The 24,251-nt window shown below is 46.4% G+C and overlaps 1 protein-coding gene across 2 annotated transcripts in view; it reads left to right on the forward strand.

The window, feature by feature from the left end:
* Nucleotides 1-24,251, forward strand: part of LOC134966036 (uncharacterized) — a 66,862-nt gene that overhangs the window by 39,266 nt on the left and 3,345 nt on the right. The window contains exons 3-7 of one of the 2 annotated variants that reach the window (XM_063942496.1): nucleotides 4,574-4,778; nucleotides 9,569-9,711; nucleotides 17,459-17,627; nucleotides 20,570-20,705; nucleotides 22,767-22,870. In XM_063942496.1, the coding sequence (XP_063798566.1) occupies nucleotides 4,574-4,778; nucleotides 9,569-9,711; nucleotides 17,459-17,627; nucleotides 20,570-20,705; nucleotides 22,767-22,857 (744 nt within the window). In that variant the 3' untranslated portion in view covers nucleotides 22,858-22,870. Of the gene's footprint in view, nucleotides 1-4,573; nucleotides 4,779-9,568; nucleotides 9,712-17,458; nucleotides 17,628-20,566; nucleotides 20,706-22,766; nucleotides 22,871-24,251 lie in introns of both variants that reach the window. The other variant, XM_063942495.1, reaches the window with a different exon arrangement.

Genomic DNA, 24,251 nt, shown 5'->3' on the forward strand with positions numbered 1-24,251 from the left:
CTGTTAACTGGGTTCAGATCACAGGTTGTACGGTGTGATTGGTGTGGCTGGTATGAGTCTTACCCGGGATTCAATATCCTTCCTTATTATGTACGCTCGTCCGGGCACAGTATCCTAACTGAGGCTTGGAGGAGGGTCATAGGGGGAGGAGCCAGTGCACACCAGCTAGTTCAAGCTTTTACTTTTGTGCCCAGTCTCCTGCGGAGCCGCTATTCCCCATGGTCCTTACGGAGTCCCAGCATCCACTACGGACTATGAGAAATAGAATTATCGGTAAGTAAATTCTTATTTTCATGTGGATAGAGCGGAATTGAGGACTCGTCCTCAATTTCTGCCTAAGGTGGTGTCTTCTTTTCATATGAACCAAGCTATCGTGGTGCCTATGGCTACGAGTGACTTGGAGGACTCCAAGTCCTTGGATGTAGTCAGGGCCTTAAAAATGTATGTAGCCAGAACGGCTAGGGTTAGGAAAACAGAGGCTCTGTTTGTCCTGTATGCAGCCAACAAGATTAGCGCGCCTGCTTCAAAGCAGACAATTGCTCGCTGGATCTGTAGCACGATTCAGCAAGCTTATTCTACGGCTGGATTGCCGTTACCAAATTCGGTAAAGGCCCATTCCACTAGGAAGGTGGGCTCTTCTTGGGCGGCTGCCCTAGGCGTCTCGGCAGTACAGCTTTGCCGAGCAGCTACTTGGTCGGGTTCAAACACTTTTGCAAAATTCTACAAGTTTGATACCCTGGCTGACGAGGACCTCGCATTTGCTCAGTCGGTGCTGCGGAGTCATCCGCACTCTCCTGCCCGATCTGGAGCTTTGGTATAAACCCCATGGTCCTTACGGAGTCCCCAGCATCCTCTAGGACGTAAGAGAGAAAATAAGATTTTAAACCTACCGGTAAATCTGTTTCTCCTAGTCCGTAGAGGATGCTGGGCGCCCGTCCCAGTGCGGACTGGATCTGCAAGACTTGTATATAGTTATTGCTTACATAAGGGTTATGTTACAGTTGGAATCGGTCTTTGACTGATGCTGTTATTTGTTCATACTGTTAACTGGTTATGTGTATCCCAGGTTATATGGTATGATTGGTGTGGGCTGGTATGAATCTTGCCCTTAGATTAACAAAATCCTTTCCTCGTATTGTCCATCTCCTTTGGGCACAGTTCTCTAACTGAGGTCTGGAGGAGGGGCATAGAGGGAGGAGCCAGTGCACACCCATACTAAAAGTTATTTATAGTGCCCATGTCTCCTGCGGAGCCCGTCTATACCCCATGGTCCTTACGGAGTCCCCAGCATCCTCTACGGACTAGGAGAAAAAGATTTACCGGTAGGTTTAAAATCTTATTTTTCTCCCCCATGGGTGCCATTGCGTTACATCCTCCTTGGTATGTGCAGGGATATCAGCCAGTGTGAGAACACGTGAGTGCTAAAACCTCTTTTACCCCTGCTAAAAATGAGCAACTGCAGCCGAGTCCATCCTGGAACATGAGAGAATTCCCCTCGCACTCCAGCCCACAGAGATGTTGACAATAATGTGGTCTAAAACCAGTTTGGTTGCATTTCAAAAGGATTTGGTTGTGTAACAGAAACTTTTTTTTTTCTCCTGCTTCATGAACGACTTCCTCGTCTGAGGTAAACAAGGCCTCTGGTGTTACCGGTGTGCTGTGTATGAGGAAATGATGTAACGCTGCAGATTAGAGATGGTTTGAGCGCTGGCAAACACTGACCACTGTCTCAGACCATTTGTTCCCACACCTATCTCCATAAATAACTGCACGGAAAGACCTAGGCCTACAGTATTAGGGCTGTCGGCGTTATAGACATTGTGAGTGATCACACTGCTTCAGAGATGGACACTACTGGCCAGCTGCTGCGACTTTCTACGCAGCAACTGTTTAATAATATGCTAATGGTCGTGGAGGCTTCTTGTGCAAATATACTCCGGCTTCTCTGATTTGCCGATGTGTTCCTTAGGTAACTCAGGATGACCAGTGTTTTTACTCACACTCCATCAGACCCCCCTCCATGGCTATAATAATTTTCATATATTGGCGTTGTGCCATTTTCACGTGGAATAAGCGTTTTATTGGTCAGTCCTCACAGTGAAATGCTATATTGTTTGTTCATGACTGACTTTGGCAGCGAAGTGGAACATACAGCGCTTTGTTCACTTTCATTTTACAGGCAGTAGCAAAAACTGTATTTTTTATTGCCATGATTTTTCCTTTAAACTTCAGTGACACAAATAGACCAAAACAGATGTTTATCCAATAATGCAATCGGCAAGCTCTGCCGTGTATAGCTATACTATATACAAGGTCTGACATTGGTACATTGCCAGGGATAAATGTATGGATTTCACTTGTCACAATGTTATCTCCTTGCTTCTCCTCATACCGTGCACCCATATACTCAGATTCTTCTGACAGGGCCATTTTAACGTATAGGCACACTGGGCAGCTGCCCAGGGCCCCGAAATTCTAGGATCCTTCGAGCAGGGACAGGTGGTGGTCACACAGTCGGAGCGGCTAGGCAACATTCTCTACCTGCCTCCCAGCCAGGCAGTGAATGACTGTCATCATGCTGATTGGTGGATGGCTGGAGCTATCCACCAATGAGAGTGCTGACAGCAATACACTGTATGGAAGCATGTGGAGAGACGGTACAGGGACCGTAGGAGGGGGCATGTTATGACTTTTTTATATTTTAATTGGTTCCCGTGAATGAGTGTGTAGGGCATAGCTCTGCAACCTTGGTCCTCATTACCCCACACGGTGCATGTTTTGCAGGTCTCCTCACAAAATCACAAGTGAAATAATTAACTCCACCTGCGGACCTTTTAAAATGTGTCTGTGAGTAATTAATAGACCTGTGCACCTGCTGGGTTACCTGCAAAACATGCACTGTGTGGGGGTAATGAGGACCGAGTTTGCAGACCTATGGTGTAGGGGTCCCGGTGCATTGGTTTGATCAGGGCCTACAATGCTGTTATGAAGCTATGAAGTAAAAAATAAGGGGTTTAGCACCATTTGGGAAGTTTTGGGGTGACTATCACATACAATCATCAATGTGCTTTTATCAAGCAGGCTTGGGTTCTTATTTTTCCATTTAGTTTTCCATTATTAGTAGTTGTTCAATACTATAATAGAACTTTTCCAGAGAATACAAAGCCCCGTAGACAAATCCTTATGCTACATCATTTGTGACTGTATAAATAAGAGCTGATAATGGGGTATACGTTCAAGATGTCGGCTGTCGGGATCCCGGCAGTGAAAATACAGACGCCGGAATACAGACAGCTGGGATCCCAAAGGTAAGTATGGCCGGGAGGGCAGGTTTTGGCTGTGTTGGGGGTGGGTAGCGGTTTAGCCGCCAACTCGGGGGGTTAGGGTTAGGCACTACCATGGTGGTGGGGATTTAGGTTTAGGCACTAAGGGGGGAGGGTTAAGGTTATTCTGCAGAAAGGGGGGTGGGGGGGTCTAGGTTTAGGCACTAAGGGGGGAGGTTAGGGTTAGGCTGTGGTAAGGGAGGGTTGGGGTTAGGTAGAATACTTGTCTCACCCCTGTCGGGATCGTGACCAATGGGATGCCGGCGTTGGCTTTATGACCGCCGGCATCCCATCCGCCGGGATTGTATACCGATCCCGATAATAGTATGCATTGACGTCTGGCTCTGATTTACATAGAGGAGCACACAGCATCTTCCTACAGAAATGTAGGTACCGGCCATGTAGCGGTTTAAGGCATAATTGTGTCTTTAGACCTTTGTTATGTAGCTTGCACCACATTTTCCAAAGACGTGCAATCTGTGGCCGTCCTACAGTTGTGGAACTGTAAGTCCCAGCATATCCTGCCAGCCGGTGCTGTCTACCATCTGTGAGGACTAGGTTACGGTGGCAAAATTAATTTGCCATTGGTTAATCCCCCACTGGGGTTCTGCCTCCTCAGACATTCAGGGGTGGGGGAAGGCGGTATGTAGTACAGGTGCACCCTATCCTGATTAATGAAGAGAGCTCAGGACAGTGAGAAGGTCCCATAGGCCGGTGAATAGATTTATTTTTGCTGCCTGAATGCTTTTAGTGATCTACAGGTACCGCCATAATATAGTGATCTACAGGAACCGCCATAATATAGTGATCTACAGGTACCGCCATAATATAGTGATCTACAGGTACCGCCATAATATAGTGATCTACAGGAACCGCCATAATATAGTGATCTACAGGTACCGCCATAATATAGTGATCTACAGGAACCGCCATAATATAGTGATCTACAGGAACCGCCATAGGCAGCAGGACAGCAGACTTCACATCAGGGGCAGTTTTACCTCAATACAGCGTTTACCTGTATGACCAAGGCCTAACGCAGTAATAGTTCTAACGATCCCGCGACTCTCCACCTACTGCTATCTGATGTACAATACTATCAGCTGATGTCTTAGTTTTATCTTTTTTTTTTTTAGCTGGTCTATAGGTTTATTGTGTATATTTTAGAAACTTTGTATGACTGTTTTCTTGAATAATGGATTATAAAAAGATTTTGTTTGAATTATAAATATGTCTCTTTAAATTACCAGTGGATGGGGTCTTGGGTTCAACTGGACGCCATTCGGTATCTGCGATGCTGGTTCTTCAACGTCAACATTTCTCGCACCGATGGACGACTGCTCATGCAACTCAACGATATCTCCGATTACCAGAAAGGGCCGTACCGCTGTGTGTCAAGCGGGAACCAGACCAGCGACTACGAGGCGTCAGACAATGTCACCGTCTCTGTCATCTGTGAGTTTTTTTGTTTTATTTTGTTCATTTTCCTTAAGTGCTAGGCAACAGGGTGCCATATAAAGATGGAGTGCCCGGTTGTTTAGAGCGGATGGGTGGCATGGTGGTGCTATTAGGGTCTTGGGTTTGATTTTGATGAGGTTGCCATGTCTGTGGAGTTTGCATGTCCACCCCATGTATGCATGGGTTTCTACTAACCACCTACAAACCAAAAACATACTGCCAAGTTAATTCACTTTCTATGGAATTAGCGGGATGCGGTTAAGATGCCGGCTATCGGGATCCCAGCAGTTGAAATGCCGACGCCGGAATCCGAACACCCGTCAGAATGTAGACGCCGGCATCCCGGAAAGGTCAGGAGACCGACGCCGGCATCCCGACCGTAACTATAGCGGGCGGCTTGGGGTTAGTGCTGGGGGTGGGTGTGTTAGGGTAACAACCTTACTCAGGACTCAGGAGTGATCTGAAAATTGCTTGCTCCAGTAAAAAGAAATGTTGATGAAAAAAATACCATACAGCAAAATGTTTACATTAAAGCAAACAAAAAAGTATCTACAAAAGTGGAAAAGGGGCCCAGGGATTGTAAGAATGATATTCACAAAGGCAAGGGGCACCCACATATCTAGCTGCCTATTCCATGACCGGAATGGGCGATCCATCAGGGAAATTCTTCATGTTAAAAATCCCTGATTTGCTGTTCCCGACCTGTTTCGATCGGAGAATCAAGATATTTGTTGAATATTTCCAGGCGTCAGGGGATTGGAAAATTGCAACAATTTGTCATAGATGTATGGGGGCCTTTTACTTTGGAGAGATAATTATCTAAAGTGGAGAAGTGGAGTCATGCTCATAGCATCCAACCAGATTCTAGCTATCATTTTATACAATGTACTAGGTAGGGAGGCCAATCCCGGGATCGGCGGGATCCCGGGATTTAGGCCCAAAAATGGCCGGGATTCAATCCCGGGATTAGAAGCTCCAATCCCGTGGATTGAGGGATCAGCGTTGTGTCCTCAGGACGCTCAGACGCTGCACGGCTTCCTCCTTCCGGGTCCCCAGCGCAGCGTGACCTGTGAGGTCACGCTGCGCTGTCAGCAGCCGCAGAGCAGGAAGGTACGGCGGTATTCACCCGCCGCCTCATCCCGGCTCCCCCTGCACTCACCCGCTGCCTCCTCCCGGCTCCCCTGCACTTCCCCGCAGCCTCCTCCTCACCGGCTACCCGGCTGTGCAGGTTTGTACTTTTTTTTTTTTTTTTAATGTCTGCGGGGCAGGTGGGGGGGCGTGGGGGATGGCCGGACACAGTTGAAAGCCAATCCCGGGTATCCCGGGAATCCCAGGCTTGACCATTTTTCAATCCCGATACCCGGGATTGAAAAAATGGCCCGGGATTGGCCTCCCTAGTACTAGGTCACAGTGATAGATGCAATCTGATTGGTAGCTGTAGGCAACATCTCCTCTTTGAACTACTCTTAATCCCAAAGCCAAACATTTGGAACCTGCTCCTTACTGACCCTAATTATTATTATTATTATTATTATTATTATTATTATTATTATTATTATTATTATTATTATTTGATTTTTGTTCTACTCCTGAATAAAACACAAATTAATGTGTACTTTTAGTAAATTTGCTGGCGTTGGCTCTCACTTGGATAAGCCAATGGTTGATTTTTACATTATTTTTTTCTTGCAATAGTGACACCCAGTTTTGCTTCTGTGCACCTGTACTAGATGGGTCACCCTGCGTAAATAAGCTGTGGTTTTATTTCTGCAGGGCTGTATTAAGGGAAACACGGGCCTGGGACTGTAAATGATCAAGGGCAGAGCTGGGACCAGTGCCGTGTAGAGGTGGCCAGTGCCGTGTGGGTGTGGCCAGTGCCGTGTGGGTGTGGCCAGTGCACTGCTTCTCCACTTTATCTCTCTCCAAGGCTTGATACATCTCCCCCTAAATATGCTAAAGTAGAAAAATTGCACCATTTTGTGAGAAATTATCAGTTATGATCTATGTCTAACCATGTACAACCGTGTGCCCAGCTGGTTGGCATGGGGCTGGCCGTTATAGTGCTGTCATGATAATGGGCCTTTTTTATGTGGAGGCCTGGAGCTGTAGTCCCAACCGCCCCAGTGTTAATCTGGCCCAGTTGACATATCACAACAAAGTCCACTTTATGACCATTAATAACTTAGAAATGTTCTGTCTGATGACACTGTTTATTCTTAAACTGCCTCAGTTTAGATGTAAAAGAATCAAGGGTGTTTTAGTTTATTATTTATTATTATTTTTTTTATTATACTACATGTACTACTTGTATATGCCTAAAGCTTTGTTTTGGGCACAATGCCCCTAGAATTGCTGCCACGCTATGCAGTCTGAGAGGAAAATGGGCCTGCTTGCTGAAGGAGTGCTGCACCTCGGCACGGAGCTCGGGAAATGAGATCCAGTGTGTTTATCTGTAGTGGCAGCAGAGATAAGCGCCTTTTCCCCTGGCTGTATCACCATCATTGTCCCTTTCTGGAGGCGCAGGTCTTTAGCAGGCGCAGTGCAGGAGCTGAATGCCTAGGAGGGCAGCACATCACAGGCGACATCTTTCATCTAAAGGGCACAGGGAAGCCTAGGAACGTGATCACCACAACAATGTACTAAATGAAAGCAGTGGGAGGCAGGGAGAAATATCACTGGGTTATCACAAAATGTCACTAAACCCCACAAAGAGCCACAGGAAATACATCAAATATTGAAATGGAGCTGGGCGTATAATGAGCTCTTGACTGAAACGTACACAGGGATAGACACAATCGCGTATCCTCAAACACCGTCGCCTGGGCTATCTCCGCAGCCGGGTGTCAGGTGGAAGAGGGGATAGAATGAATGAAACAATAAAACCAGTTGCAGCGCTGGGGTTGTATGTCGGTCCGTGTCACATTCTAGAGCACATGGAAGCTGATGAGGGGGGGATGAATGGGAGGGCCTCTGTCCTGGGCAGGCAGATATACACATCAGGGGCTTCTGACTAAATGAGAATGACAAAAAAAAAAAAAAAAAAGGACGCCAGATTTTTAGTCGGATACGTATTAAAAATGCCAAATTTATATGTTGCCATATGTGATCAATTCTCTGAGGGTAAGTAACCGGGCCGTATGGTGCCCCCGGCATTGTCAGATTGTTGAGGTCAGTGACTGGATTTTTCCTCCAGTTCCGATTTCCGGTATGTAGTCATTATGACAACATCACAATGTCAACCTATGACGATAGGGTTAGGCTGTAGTTATGGTAAGGTATAGGTTGCATTTAGGGTTAGGTTGCATTTAGGGTTAGGCTGCTATTAGGGTTAGATTGCAGTTAGGGTTAGAGCTAGGTGGCTTTTAGGGTTAGGATGCAGCTAGGCTAGGGTTAGGCTGTAGTTAGGGTTAGGTTAGAGTTAGGCTGCAGTTAGGGTTGGGCTGCATTTAGGTTAGGGATATGCTGCTCTTAGAGTTAGATTAGGGTTAGGCTGCATTTAGTGTTATGGTTAGACGTAGAGTTAGGTTTTATGTAAAATTCCATGATTCTCAATCTGACATTCTGGCAGTGTCGGGCCGTGTTGGCATTATGCTGTCGAATATTGACATAGTATGCCAAGTGCATCCCATCTTCCCCCATTAAAATCTGAGCACCAATAATCAGAAATGGATTTGGTTTGCTTGTCATTATAGACCTCAAAACCGTGGTTTATTGGTGTTGCGTATATATTGGTGAAGTTAAAAGCCAGTTTAGATGTGCACCCTTGGACAATACATAAACATGTACAGACTCCGAGTACATCAACATGAAACCCACAAATGTTGCACAACCAAAAACATTACAGTGGTGCTTGAAAGTTTTTGAGGCTGTCAGAATTTTCTATATTTTTGCTAAAATTTGGACTAAAACTACCTCAGATTTTCATACAAGTCCTAAAAGTAGATAAAGAGAACCAAACGAGGGACAAAAGTATGTGAACCTTTAGGCAGATATTTTGAAGGTGAAATTAGAGTCTGGCATTTTCAATCTATGGGAAGACAATTGGGTGCGAGAGGACAACCTGTTTTCTTAAAAGAACAGGGATCTATCAAAGTCTGATGTTCACAACACATGTTTGTGGAAGTGTATCATGCCACGAACAAAGGAGACTTCTGAGGACCTCAGAAGAAGAGTTGCTGATGCTCATCAGACTGGAAAAAGTTACAAACCCATCTCTAAAGAGTTTGGAATCCACCAATCAACAGTCAGACAGATTGTGTACACATGGAGGAAATTCCAGAACATTACTACCCTTCCCAGGAGTGATCGACCAACAAAGATTCATGCCAAGAGCAAGGTGTCTTGATAGTTTGCAAGGTCACAAATTAACCCAAGGTAACATCTAAGCAACTGAAGGCCTTTCTCAGATTAGCTCTCTTTATCTACTTTTAGGACTTGTGTGAAAATCTGAGGTAGTTTTAGGCCAAATTTCAGCAGACATACAGAAAATTCTGTACATCTGTGAATGCCAATGAGATTTACCCACCAGGAGCCTATCCTCCACAGACACATCCTCCTTCACAAACTGTGGGCATTGGCTGAAATTTAGACTGGTTTATAAAAAATCAAGGAGTCTCTTACTCCTAGTCTATCCCATTTTATGTTTTGTGATTGAAGCCTCATTGGAGGCGGGTATTTGGTGGGCTCATACAATAAATATCAATTCTGTATTTACCACTGTATTGAGAATAAGTAGGGCAGTCATTTACAAGGCGAAACCGACCATATTTTTTCATTCCCCTTCACAGATTTGCAGGATATTTACATCCAGAGTGGCCACTCCTGGCGCTACACTGTCTCTGATTACTTGTGGGTGGAAGAAGGTTCCACAATGGAAGTGACATGTGTGTCCTATTCCTCAGAGGAGCCGTATTACTCGTGGAGCCAAGAGGTGAGTGAGTAACGTGATGGGAGACATTTAGGAAAACTGTTCTACAGTTAGCTGTAAAGGAAAGGAGATGTTGGGCATTTTAATCCGCTCGGAAATCTGTTTATTAAGGCAAATGTCTTACAGTCCATGGGCCAAATTACAAAAGAACTTTGAAACTCATGAATGTTCTCATAAAATCTTACTGCCTTTAATGTAATATACTTTTATGTATTTCAAAGTCTTAAGTTTTTTTCTTCTTTCATTCTAACCAGCAAAACTAAAAAAATATAGCATTTTAAAGGACAAAATAATTGCAGCAAGTAAATTGTTGCTTGTTTTGGAGCTTGGAAGCAGTTGGGTTCATTTATTTTAGCCATATTGCCATAAAGGACTTACCAGGATATCTAATTACATTACACTGTATACTGGCTTGGCCTGGGACTGTGTTTCACAGTTCATGCTATTGCACTTAGAGGGCCGTATTCAAATGTTCTCTCCCACCTCCCGGCCGTGATCGCGCCCCTGGCAGTATTCTAATGTTACTGCCGATGGGCGTGACAATTTATTTTCAGCTGAAATGCACTTCAAGAGACCCGTTTGGGTACCCAAATGGGTCTTTCCACAATCACGCTTATTACTTTAGTCGGGTTTTGCGCTCCTAAACCCGACTATAATGGGCGCGAATACGGGGGGGGGGGGGATTCGAATATCGCCCCTCTATCTCCCGTCACTTTAGACAGGAGATAGAGGGTGCGATAAGATTTGAATTCCCCCCCAGAGGCTTCAATTAAAAGAAATTGATGGGCAGACTGAAAGCTGTAATCTACAATATAGAACGGTTTTCAGGAATGATTAGTAGACCTGGGGGTAAATATACTAAGGTGGGAGTTTTTTTTAGAACTGGTGATGTTGCCCATAGCAACCAATCAGATTCTACTTAACATTTGTCTAGCCGCTTCTAGAAGATAATAGATACAATCTGATTGGTTGCTATGGGCAGCATCACCAGTTCTAAAAATCTCCCACCTTAGTAAATTTACCCCCTGATGTAATAATAGTATGGAGAGTCCGTGTGCTGCTGCCCTTACACACTAGTTGTGATCCTGCTTTGTTTTGGCATAAAGAAATCCTTGTCATGTAAGTATATTCTCCTTGCGATAATATTTGATTTGTATAAGCAATACATTATCATAGTAATCACTATGTTGGGCAGTATGGTTGATGTAATGGTAAGCATTGCTGCCTCACAGCAACGAGTTTGTGGGTTTGATTCTCACTGGCGCTGTGTGGGGTTTGCATGTTCTCTCCACGCTTGCATGGGTTTTCTCCAGGTACACCTTTTTCCTCCCACACTCTAAATACATGCTGGTAGGTTAATTGGCGCCCAAAATATAACCCTAATGCATATGTGTACAAATGGCAAGCAGTATAGATTGTATGCTCCACTGGGGCAGGGACTGATGTGAATGGCCAAATATTCCCTGTAAAGCGCTGCGGAATATGTGTGCGAATCTTAATAAATAAGTGTTCATTAAGAAAAGTGTACATGATAACAAATAATGTTCTCCTTATTTTGGGTATCACCTGTGGATTTTTGATGCTGTTATAAAAGCTTTTGGACCATAGACCTCTGCTTTTATGTGGTCAGGAAATGACTGTGACCCCTACAGTATGTACATGTTATATACCGTATGTATTGGAAGGAATAATACACCCATGATGATTATAGATATTAGAAGTCCACAGTTTGTGCCCTGATACTTGTGAATAATCAGACTCCTCTGTAGAAGTTGGAGGGGGGATGGTCACGCCATCCTGTAGATATGGCTGTACCTTTTTAGCACCCCCCCACCTTCCATCCTGCTGCAACCCTAGTAGTCACTATGGATTTCCATAGCCTGAAGTCTTGTACATTTATATGGCCGTAGAACTCATTGGCCCTTATCTATCTGTAGGGTGTAACGTAAGGAACACACAATCCATATGTAACTCATCTCTTGTTTTATAATCCCCATTTCTCTTACGTCCTAGAGTATGCTGGGGACTCCAAAAGGACCATGGGGTATAGACGGGATCCGCAGGAGACATGGGCACACTAGAAGACTTTGAATGGGTGTGAACTGGCTCCTCCCTCTATGCCCCTCCTCCAGACCTCAGTTAGACTTTGTGCCCAGGAGAGACTGGACACGTACTAGGGGAGCTCTACTGAGTTTCTCTGAAAAGACTTTGTTAGGTTTTTTATTTTCAGGGAGACCTGCTGGCTACAGGCTCCCTGCTTCATGGGACTGAGGGGAGAGAAGTCAGACCTACTTCTTCTGAGTTAAGGGCTCTGCTTCTTAGGCTACTGGACACCATTAGCTCCAGAGGGTTCGATCACTTGGTGCGCCTAGCTGCTTGTTCCCGGAGCCGCGCCGTCACCCCCCTCACAGAAGCCAGAAGAAAGAAGCCGGGTGAGTATGCAGAAGGCAGAAGACTTCAGTGACGGCAGAAGACTTCAGTAACGGAGGTACTGCGCAGCGGTCGCGCTGCGCTCCATGCTCCCACTCATACACCAACGGCACTCACAGGGTGCAGGAGGGAGCGCCCTGGGCAGCAGGTTACTGGAGTATTCACTGGCAAAAAGAGCATATGTAAGGTGTCTGGGCACTATATATGAGACCCCCGCCAGTATAATAATTTTACATTTGAGCGGTACTACAGCGTGCCCGGTGGGGGCGTGGCTTAGCCGCACAGCTTACCAGCGCCATTTTCTCTCTTCACAGAGCATGCAGAGACGCTGGCCCGGACCTCCACTCTCATTTACAAGTACAGGGAGCAAAACGGGGGGGGGGGGGACTTACAGTAAATTGGTGCTATATACTTATATATTAAAACAGCGCAGTGATCATATATTATTTTTTAGTAGTATATGGGTGCTGGGGTGTGAGCTGGTATACTCCCTCTGTGTTCTCTCTAACAGGCTTCCCTGTGGGCCTGTCCCCTATTGCCAGTGTGAGTGTGTGTGTGTCGGTACAGTGTGTCGACATGTCTGAGGCTGAGTGCTCCTCCCCGGAGGAAGTTACTGGGGGCGCAGAGAAGGATTTGGGAGTGACTCTGTCGGCACAGCCGACTGCTGATTGGGTGAATATGTTGAGTACATTGAATGCAAATGTGGCGTTATTGTCTAAGAGGCTGGATAAATCTGATTCTCAGACACAAACGTGGAGAAAATCCATGGAGGACGCCTTGTCTCAGGTGCAGGCCCCTTCAGGGTCACAGAAATGTTCCTTTACCCAGATGGCAGATACGGATACCGACACGGACTCTGACTCCAGTGTCGACTATAGTGAGGCCAATTTACATTCAAAATTGGTTAAGAGTATTCAGTACATGATTGTGGCTATTAAAGATGTTTTACATATTTCTGAGGAACCTCCTGTTCCAGACACAAGGGTTTGTTTATTTAAAGGGAAAAATCCTGAGGTGAAGTTTCCCCCCTCTCATGAACTGAACGCTCTTTGTGAAAAGGCTTGGGAGTCGCCTGACAAAAGGTGGCAGATTCCCAAGAGGAATTTTTATGGCATATCCTTTCCCCTCTGACGACAGGGAAAAGTGGGAGTCATCTACCAATGTGGACAAGGCTCTGTCCCGACTGTCCAAAAAAGTGGTGCTTCCGTCTCCTGACACGGCTGCCCTCAAGGATCCTGCGGATCGCAAGTAGGAAGCGACATTAAAGGCCATTTATGTCACTACGGGTGCGCTCCTCAGACCTGCCGTGGCGTCTGCATGGGTGAGTAGTGCTATTGCTAAGTGGGCTGATAATTTGGCATCTGACATGGATACCCTTGATAAGGATAACATTCTTTTGACTCTTGGTTATATCAGGGACGCTGCAGCTTACCTAAAGGATGCGGCGAGGGATATTGGCCTCTTGGGATCAAGGGCCAATGCCATGGCAGTCTCGGCCAGGAGGGCGCTGTGGATTCATCAATGGAATGCTGATGCCGACTCCAAGAAGCTCTCCCTTTTAAAGGTAGTGTCTTGTTTGGTGACGGCCTCGCTGACCTGGTGTCTACCGCTACTGCGGGTAAGTCATCTTTTCTTCCTTATGTTCCCGCGCAACAGAAAAAGGCGCCCCGTTATCAGATGCAGTCCTTTCGGCCTAATAAATACAAAAAAGGAAGGGGCTCGTCCTTCCTCGCTTCAAAGGGTAGAGGAAGGGGACAAAGGTCGCCTGCTGTGTCTGGCGCCCAGGACCAAAAGTCCATCCCCCGCCTCTGCCAAGTCCACCGCATGACGCTGGGGCTCCCCTACGGGAGTCCGTGCCGGTTGGGGCCCGTCTCCGAATCTTCAGTCAGGTCTGGTTTCAATCGGGCCCAGATCCTTGGGTCTTAGACATACAGTAGTGTCCCAAGGGTACAAACTGGAGTTTCAGGAGATGTTCCCCCGCCGATTTTTCAAATCAGCCTTGCCAGTTTCTATCCCAGAAAGGGAAGTAGTAAATGCTGCGATACAAAATCTGTGTCAACAGAGGGTCATTGTCCCGGTTCTTCCGTCCCAACGGGGGGAAGGGTTCTATTCGAGCCTCTTTGTCATGGCAAAACCGGGCGGCTCGGTCAGACCGATCCTGAACCTAAAATCCCTTAATCTGTACTTGAAAACTTTCGAGTTCAAGATGGAATCTCTTCGAGCTGTGATTTCCAGCCTAGAAGGGGGGGATTTTATGGCGTCAGTCGACATAAAAGATGCCTACTTACACGTCCCGATATATCCTCCACATCAGGCCTTCCTGAGGTTTGCGGTGCAGGATTGTCATTACCAATTTCAGACGTTGCTGTTTGGGCTTTCCACGGCCCCCGAGGGTCTTCACCAAAGTGATGGCGGAAATGCTGGTACTCCTACTCGAGCAGGGTGTCACAATTATCCCGTACTTGGAAGATCTCCTTATAAAGGCGAGATCAAAGGAGCAGTTGCTAAGAAATGTGGAACTCTCCCTGACGGTTCTACGACATCATGGTTGGATTCTAAATTTGCCAAAGTCTCAGTTGATCCCGACAACTCGGCTGCCCTTCTTGGGCATGATCCTAGACACGGAACTACAGAGAGTGTTTCTTCCGGCGGAAAAAGCTCTGGAAATCCATTGCATGGTCAAGGAGTTTCTGAAACCGGCAAGAGTGTCGATTCATCAATGCGGTCGAGTGCTAGGGAAGATGGTTGCGGCTTACGAAGCCATTCCGTTTGGCAGGTTTCATGCCCGGGTGTTTCAGTGGGACCTGTTGGACAAATGGTCCGGGTCTCGCCTGCACATGCACCGGAAAATAAGTCTATCTTTCAGGACCAGAATTTCTCTCCTGTGGTGGCTGCAAAGTTCTCGCCTTCTAGAGGGATGCAGGTTCGGGATCCAGGATTGGGTCCTGCTGACCACGGATGCAAGTCTCCGAGGCTGGGGAGCAGTCACACAAGGAAGAAGTTTCCAGGGAAAATGTTCAAGCCAGGAATCTTGTCTCCACATAAATGTTCTGGAGTTAAGAGCCATTTACAACGGCCTTCTGCAAGCGGAAAACCTTCTTCGAGGTCTACCTGTCCTGATTCAGTCGGAAAACATAACAGCGGTGGCGTACGTAAACCGCCAGGGCGGAACAAAGAGCAGAGCGGCGATGGCGGAGGCCACAAGAGTTCTCCGCTGGGCGGAAAAGCATGTGAGCACTCTGTCAGCAGTCTTCCTTCCGGGCGTGGACAACTGGGAAGCAGACTTCCTCAGCAGACACGCTCTCCATCCAGGAGAGTGGGCTCTTCATCAAGAGGTATTTGCAGAAGTGACAAGTCGTTGGGGAATTCCTCAAATAGACATGATGGTGTCTTGCCTCAACAAGAAGCTTCCAAAGTATTGTTCCAGGTCAAGGGACCCCCAAGCCAGTGCAGTGGACGCCCTGGTAACTCCGTGGGTGTTTCAGTCGGTATATGTGTTCCCTCCACTTCCTCTCATTCCAAAGGTGTTGAGGATCGTAAGACGAACAAGGGTTCCGGCAGTACTCGTCGTTCCAGATTGGCCACGGAGGCCCTGGTATCCGGATCTTCAGGAATTACTCATAGAAGATCCTTGGCCGCTTCCTCTCAGAGAGGACTTGTTACTGCAGGGGCCATGCGTTTTTCAGGACTTACCGCGGCTGCGTTTGACGGCGTGGAGGTTGAACGCCAAATCCTAGCTCGAAAGGGTATTCCTGGGGAAGTAATCCCCACTCTTCTTAAGGCTAGAAAGGAGGTCACGGCGAAGCATTATCACCGTATTTGGAGAAAATGTGTCGTGGTGTGAAGCCAAGAAAGCTCCGGCGGAGGAGTTTCAGCTAGGTCGTTTCCTCCATTTTTTGCAGGCAGGCAGGCGTGGATGCAGGCCTGAAATTGGGTTCCATCAAAGTGCAGATTTCGGCTTTATCTATTTTCTTTCAAAAAGAATTGGCCGCCCTTCCTGAAGTTCAGACTTTCGTGAAGGGAGTGCTGTATATCCATCCCCCGTTTGTGCCACCCCATGGCACCGTGGGATCTTGACGTGGTGTTGCAATTTCTTATGTCTCACTGGTTTGAACCTTTGCGGAAGGTTGAGTTGAAATTTCTCAATTGGAAAGTGGTCATGATTTTGGCCTTGGCGTCCGCCAGACGGGTGTCGGAATTGGCGGCTTTGTCTCACCAGAGCCCATATTTGATTTTCCATGTGGATAGAGCGGAATTGAGGGCTCGTCAACAATTTCTGCCGAAGGTGGTTTCTTCGTTTCACATAAATCAACCTATTGTGGTGCCTGTGGCTTCGGATGCCGTGAAGGTGCCAAAATCTCTCGATGTTGTGAGAGCTTTGAAAATTGATGTTGCCAGAACGGCTCTGGTTAGGAAAACGGAGGCTCTGTTTGTCCTGTACGCTTCCAACAAGATTGGAAATTCTGCTTCCAAGCAGACTATTGCATGCTGGATTTGTAATACGATTCAGCACGCTCATTCTACGGCTGGATTGCCGTTGCCGAAGTCCGTAAAGGCCCATTCTACCAGGAAGGTGGGCCCATCTTGGGCGGCTGCCCGAGGGGTCTTGGCACTTCAACTTTGCCGAGCAGCTACGTGGTCGGGTTCAAACACTTTTGCTAAGTTCTACAAGTTTGATACCCTGGCTGATGAGGACCTCGTGTTTGCTCAATCGGTGCTGCAGAGTCGTCCGCACTCTCCCCCCGGTCTGGAGCTTTGGTATAGACCCCATGGTCCTTTTGGAGTCCCCAGCATCCTCTAGGACATAAGAGAAAATAGGATTTTAATACCTACCGGTAAATCCTTTTCTCCTAGTCCGTAGAGGATGCTGGGCGCCCATCCCAGTGCGGACTGTTACTTGCAGTTGTATTGTTAGTTGTTGTTTCAATTACATGAAGGCTGTGTATCGGTTATGTTCAGCTTGTTGCTGTTTTTCGTTCATACTGTTCTCTGGTTTCCTGCTAATCCAGTTGTACGGTGTGTTTGTGGTGTGAGCTGGTATGTATCTCACCCGTAGTGTAACAAAAATCCTTTTCCTCAAAATGTCCATCCCCCTGGGCACAGTTCCTATAACTGAGGTCTGGAGGAGGGGCATAGAGGGAGGAGCCAGGTCACACCCATTCAAAGTCTTATAGTGTGCCCATGTCTCCTGCGGATCCCGTCTATACCCCATGGTCCTTTTGGCGTCCCCAGCATCCTCTACGGACTAGGAGAAAAGGATTTACCGGTAGGTATTAAAATCCTATTTTTTTTTTTTTTTTACACCAATTTCTCTCCACAGGACAGTGACTGGATTTTACCCTCTGACACCCTCCTCATCAAAAATGTGAACAAAGCTCACGAAGGGATCTACATCTGCCAGGCCCGGCACCCCCAAATGTACAGTCTGGTGAAGACCAAGTCCTTCCAGCTCATGGTGATGGAGAGAGGAACACAGCCAGTCAGAGAAGGTAAGTAATGGCCGCTCCCCCGTCTCTTGGAACATTTATGGAAACTCATGATCAGTAACTTCAGTTAAGCCGATAGATTGACACCTAAGAACACGGTCAAGATGCCAATATGAGGGTGGGGTGGGGGGGGGTTTACAAAACCACACACTAGATCTTCCAAATAGATTGTATCTCTGACTATCAATGACACTTGTCATCATTTTGTAAAGAATAAGTAGCTTGGTTGGGGAGACTTACTGAGTAACATTTCAGATGGCCCTAAAAAGTTGCTTTATTCAAAGTACTTCACATATGCTCCAACCCCTCGCCACCCGTATGGGCACAGACTATAAGAATGGGGAGGGGGATGTGCAGGTATTTGCAGAGTACAGTTGGGGCGCCTCATGCAGGCCATAGCATAGACCCATATGCAGTTGACGTAGAACCTGCTGGGGCGCCGACGATGATCCCTTGCTTTGCCTTTGATTGGCTGATCCATCTCACTGATTTTATTACTATTATTTGTGTGACCGCTGTGGTCTATTTGCATTATTAAGTTCATATTTGCATTCGGAAAGATTCCGATTTGATTATTTAAAGGGGAAGACGATAGAGGTTTATATTTAATTGAACTTAATTAGTAATTTACGCTTCGTATTTGTGCCTGTGTTTAATTGTATTTTACTTTGTACTTATAACTAACACTGTCCAGACACAGACTCTCTTATGCAATATAGTACTTTAGAGAGGTATCCTCGACATTAGGGCTTCTCAAACTATTTTGCTCTGGGTCTCTGTCAGACAATAAAAATTATTACAGGACCCCAGCAAGTTATTGCAGAATTTCCGCCACAATATTGCAATCACTTTATTTCTTACACAATCGCAGGGACGAGTTCCTTTCGGAGTCACTGCCCTGCATATGTTTTTTTAATATATTCATGCAAATGTTAACGTGTATACCTGCTGTGAAGGTTTTGGGGGTGGCAGTAGGTGACAGGGAAGAGGCAGTGGATGGCAGAGGGTGATGGGGAGGCAGTGAATGACAGGTAGAGGCAGAGGGTGGCAGTGGGAGAGAGGTTGAGGCAGAGGGTGACTAGGGAGAGGCAGTGGGCAACGGGGATAGCAGTGAGACAGAGGGTAACTGGGGAGTGGCAGTGGGTGATGGGGGTGGCAGAAGGTGACAGAAGGTGGTATAGGGTGGCATGGGAAGCAGTGGGTGATGAGGCTGGCAGCGGTTGATGGAGGATGGCAGGGAGATGCAGAAGGTGGCAGTGGGGGAGAGGTTGAGGAAATGGCTGCATGGAGATGCAGAGGATGATAGGGAGAGGTGGAAAGGCAGAGGGTGACTAGGAAGAGGCAGGGGTTGGCAGAGAGTGACAGGGAAGCAATGAATAATGGAGGATGGCAACGGGTGATGGGGATGGAAAATGGTGACTAGGGAGAAACAGTGGGTGTTTATTGAGTTTTTCCCTGTCCCCCTCCACATCCTACAGTGTGCTCACTTGTCCCCCCCCCCCCCCCATCCACAAACTCATCCCATAGTCTGTGCTCAGTGCCCCCTCTTTCACCCTCAAGCCCTCCGATGCTACTAACCCAGGTGTGCCCTTGCTGCCAGCCGTGTGCCCCCTATAAATATCTGCCTGTAGATGAGGGAGCCAGAAGTGTAGCCTGCTGGTGGCAGCAGCGGCTGCTGATCTCTTGGCATAACACTGGCGCGTATACTGCTGATCTCTCCTGGCATAACCCTGGTGAGTATACTGCTGGTCTCTCTTGGCATAACACTGGCGCATATACTGCTGGTCTCTCTTGGCATAACACTGGCGCGTATACTGCTGTTCTCTCTTAACTTAACACTGGCGAGTATACTGCTGATCTCTTGGCATAACACTGGCGCATATACTAATGGTCTCTCTTGGCATAACACTGGCAGGTATACTGCTGATCTCTCTTGGCATAACACTGGTGTGTATACTGCTGGTCTCTCTTGGCATAACCATTTCTCATATACTGCTGATCTCTTGGCATAACACTGGCGCGTATACTGCTGGTCTCTCTTGGCATAACACTGGCGCGTATACTGCTGGTCTCTCTTGGCTTAACACTGGCGGGTATACTGCTGATCTCTTGGCATAACACTGGCGCATATACTAATGGTCTCTCTTGGCATAAGTGGCAGGTATACTGCTGGTCTCTCTTGGCATAACAATGGCGTGTATACTGCTGGTCTCTCTTGGCATAACACTGGCTCATATACTGCTGATCTCTTGTCATAACACTGGCGCGTATACTGCTGTTCTCTCTCGGCATAAGAGAACCTGTTGTGGTTTAAACAGTCTTTCTTTTTTTTTATATTATTTCGTACTCTTCAAATGAACCTCAGTCAGATAATACGCTGCTCAGTACAACCCCCACCAAGCCGCATCCTGTTACACATGCCATCGCCTCACATGATAGAGATGGGTGACCACTTCTTATCATAAACAGAAGTACTTAAACATATAACACAGTGTACCAAAACATTATTTAACACAACTGCAACTAAAATGTTCTAGTTCCTTTGTTCTAGAATGACTACTCCTGTATTACAAGGAACACTGCACCCTCTACTCTGACCATAATATCCGTCACCTCGGAGCCCCGTCACCTGCATGATTTATATGATCACGGAAATCCTCTGACTTCTAATATTCTTATTTCTCTGTAATTATTATATCTTATGTTATACACATAAGCCCATGTCTGCCTATGTGTTCTCTCTACGTAGGTGCATTAATAATAATACAGTGACGAGGGACTAGCTCAGGATTGTGACAGGCGCACTAGTATGTGAACAAGACTTTAGGCCACGCCTACTGCGCCACCGTCAGCCTATCTTCACTTCGGCGATGTCAACCTTAGTAATGTTGATAGTTAAGTTACATTTCTGTATTCATTATTATGTGTCTGTCTCCTATCAGCAGTTTTCTCGGCCGACGTACCAGATTTTCTACTGTACATAACTATTCCTGCTGTGCTGCTGGCAACCCTCGTCTTCTTCATCTTCTTCATCATCTTTCGTCACCGCAGGCAGCAACTCAGGAAGCCGCAGATCAGCCTGTGAGTGGTTTATGCTATTATCCTTTATTTATAAAGCTCCAACATAATATGTAGCGCTGTACATTGAGGGTTCATGGTGCAAATACCATACCATTATCAATTTTATATATATATACATATATATATATATATATATATATATATATATATATATATATATATATATATACACACACACTTACCAGCAGTAGTGATATAGTCTCACCAGGATAAGCCTCTTATACATGTCTTTTTGTGTAATTTTAAGGTAGATTTATCAAACCTCCCAAGGAGGATAGGCGGAGGTGTTACCCGTAGCAACCAGATTCTAGCTGTCATTCTTCTAGAATGCTTCGGTCAAAACCTCCCTCGTGTCCTCTTTTGAATATTTGGCAAATCTTCCCATTTGTCGCACCAGTGATGCAAATATACAGTGAGCACTATGATCCTCAGCTGGCGCTAGTTATTTCATGCAATGAGCACTATGACCATCAGGTGGCGCTAGTTATTTCATGCAAGCATCTCATACATAATACAATTTGTAGACTATACTAGGGGAAGATACAAATATGCCTCGCTTGTGTGTACACTATATTATATTGTCTAATACAGTGTGGAATCAGGCTTCTAGTAATAGAATTCCATTAGATAATGTGAAGACATGCACGGCCAGTTCAAAGTGCTAGTTTATCCACCAGTAATATAATGTTCTCATGTAATCATTGCCACTTCCCTAGACCCACCATTAATAACCATGGGGGTCCAACAGCCTTCATATCATCAATGAATGTATACAATTATTTTATTTCAGTCATACGGACTATGGGGCAGATGTACTAATCCGTGGAGAGAGATAAAGTACCAACCAGTCTGCTCCTAACTGACATTTTTCAGACACAGGCCCAGATTTATCAAGCCTTGGAGAGTGATAAATAGCACTGTGATGAAGTACCAACCAATCAGCTCCTAACTGCAATGTTACAGGCTGTTTTTGAAAAATGACAGGAGCTGATTGGCTGGTACTTTTTGACCGTGCAATTTTTCACTCTCCAAGGCTTGATAAATCTGAGCCACAGCCTGTAACACAGTTAGGAGCTGATTGGCTGGTATTTTATCCGTCTACAAGGCTTAGTACATCTCATCCTAAGTAACTGTCAACTTCATCCTGTCCATCAGTCCTGGCTGCCCAAGCTTTAGATATAGCTGTCACCCTGTAAATCGTGCCCTCCTGATCATCTGTGGTGGCAGTGCACGTGCCTGAGTGATGTTGAGAAGAACACAAGAGTAAGGGGACATTTACTAAGCAGTGATGAGAAGTGAGTCAGTGGAGAAGTTGCTCCATCAACCAATCAGCAGCTCTGTATCATTTTATAGTATGCAAATTATAGATGTTCATTCAGTGCTGATTGGTTGCCATGGGCAACTTCTCCACTGGCTCACTTCTCCACTCTTATCACTGCTTAGTAAATGTCCCCCTAAGAATGTTCTGTAGCTCACTGGACCTTTCTGTTGGCTCTAGGTGGTAACCAGTAAGTAACAGAGATACAAGGATTAGGCCTGTTCTTCTGAACGGTCTACCACAGGGAGGGCTCTCAGGTACAGTAGCTCCTATGTGAAAAGGCTAAAGGGGGGGATGCATCAAGCCTTGGTGAGAGATAAAGCAGAGAAGTTGCTAAAAGCAACCAGTAAGCTTCTAGCTATCATTTATCTAGCACAATCTACTAGGCAACGTCTTCACTTTATCCCTCTGGAAGGTTTGATACCTCTCCCCCTAAGCGAGAAGACGCGTCAGGGATTTACATTAGGCAGCAAGAGGCGAGCAGTGGTATATGAAGCAATGTCTTGTTGGTGTTCTACATTTCAATTTCAAAATGAGGAGGACTCATCACAGGTTCCCAGTAACTGCCCTGGATCCACGAGGCCAATGCTGTCAGGTGATGACTTCACCACCTGTAAAATGATGGAGTCACTGTCTGAATCTGCCTCACCAGCAGAGGGCTCTGGTGTTCTCTCCCGTTATACAATACAGATACCCAGTGCTGTACTCAATGCATTAACTTGTCCTTGCTGTCTCCTAAACAGAGTGGATGGTGAGAAGAGGTCCCCCATATACAGAGGGAGCCTCCAGTCTGTGCGCAGCACCACCTCGGACACGCAGCCCTTGGTCATGTGATTGGAGGGAGCAGGTTAGTGTCGTAGCATTGACCAGATGATTGCTGTGTTCTAGTCGGGGTAACATTATGCAGAGCTGCAGTCTGGGGGAAATCTCAGAAAGGGACATGTATGGAAGCTTCCGGAAGCCATTCTGGAAAACCAAGCGCAACTGGAAACTCACCGAGATAGTTTGTGGGACAGAACACTGGACAGTTTTATTTATGGGGTATGTTTTGTTTGTCCAGAGCAAGGCTGCCTTAGCCGGTTATTAAAAGGTGGTAAATTCAGTTCCACTTCAGTAAGACACACGGACCATTCTTCAACAGCTTGCGGACTGCGACCTTTACTCGCCTCGCTCGTGTTCTGCCATGCGTTTGGAAGTGCTCAGCGTTTGCCGACAGTCCGGTTCACTACAGTAATGGACGATCTTTATTTTCGCAGCCGTTCAAGGAGCAGCGACCACCCCTTGAAATAGAACGAGCCACTTACACAAGACATACTACTACTGATGTGTCATTATACACCTAGCCTCAGTACGCCTTGCGGCCCGAGACGCCTGCGGCGAGCGAGCTGCACCAAGTGGTGTAGCGGATTTTCTGGCCGCATGTGCTTCTTAATCGCAATGCGATGCAAGAAAACTGGGTCTCTGAATCTGTAGGCAAAGCACAAAGCAACTTGACATGACAAGAAGCCTGCAGCATCGTAGCACTTTGTATACAGATACAGACTCTGGGATCTATTCATGAAGCAGTGATAAGAGTCTAGAAGTTGCCCAAGGCAACCAATCAGCTCCTATGTATGATTTTATAGTATGCAAATTATAAATGTTGCTTCATTGCTGATTGGTTGCTACGGGCAACTTCTCCACTGGCTCACTTCTCCACACTTTTCACTGCTTCATGAATAGACCTCAGTCACACACAGATATACAAGCATCGCATATCAAATTATTCAGCGCAGTATCGCGAAGTGGTTTGACCACATCGCATTGCGATAGTCGCACATTCGGGCAAGCCGAGCCACACAGGACCTAGCACGCCGAAAAGGATTGATTGGCGTGACTGTAAAATTGTATGAGGAGACGTCTTTATATCTACCCATCTACAAGCCGCCACAGAACTTTTCAATGTACGATTACTGGGCACTATAAATATATTATATATGCATTAGGTAACCACCCAGATAAGTAAATGCCACTGACTTCATCTTCAATCCATTCACATTGTAGCTGCAATGTAGGGGCCTCCCTTAGTCATAGTAGTAACGGTGCTTCTTGAATCTGATGATCCTTTGCAAAATACTTTATTTAAGTGTAGGGCCACACATAGCGGCCAAGTGTGTCCCGTTCAGCGGGACCCGCTTGGCCGCAAGGAGACTGCACGTGGGTGCCTATGCATCCACACGTGCAGCAGT

Source organism: Pseudophryne corroboree, chromosome 10 (genome assembly GCF_028390025.1).
Source record: "Pseudophryne corroboree isolate aPseCor3 chromosome 10, aPseCor3.hap2, whole genome shotgun sequence".
Lineage (NCBI taxonomy): Eukaryota > Metazoa > Chordata > Amphibia > Anura > Myobatrachidae > Pseudophryne > Pseudophryne corroboree.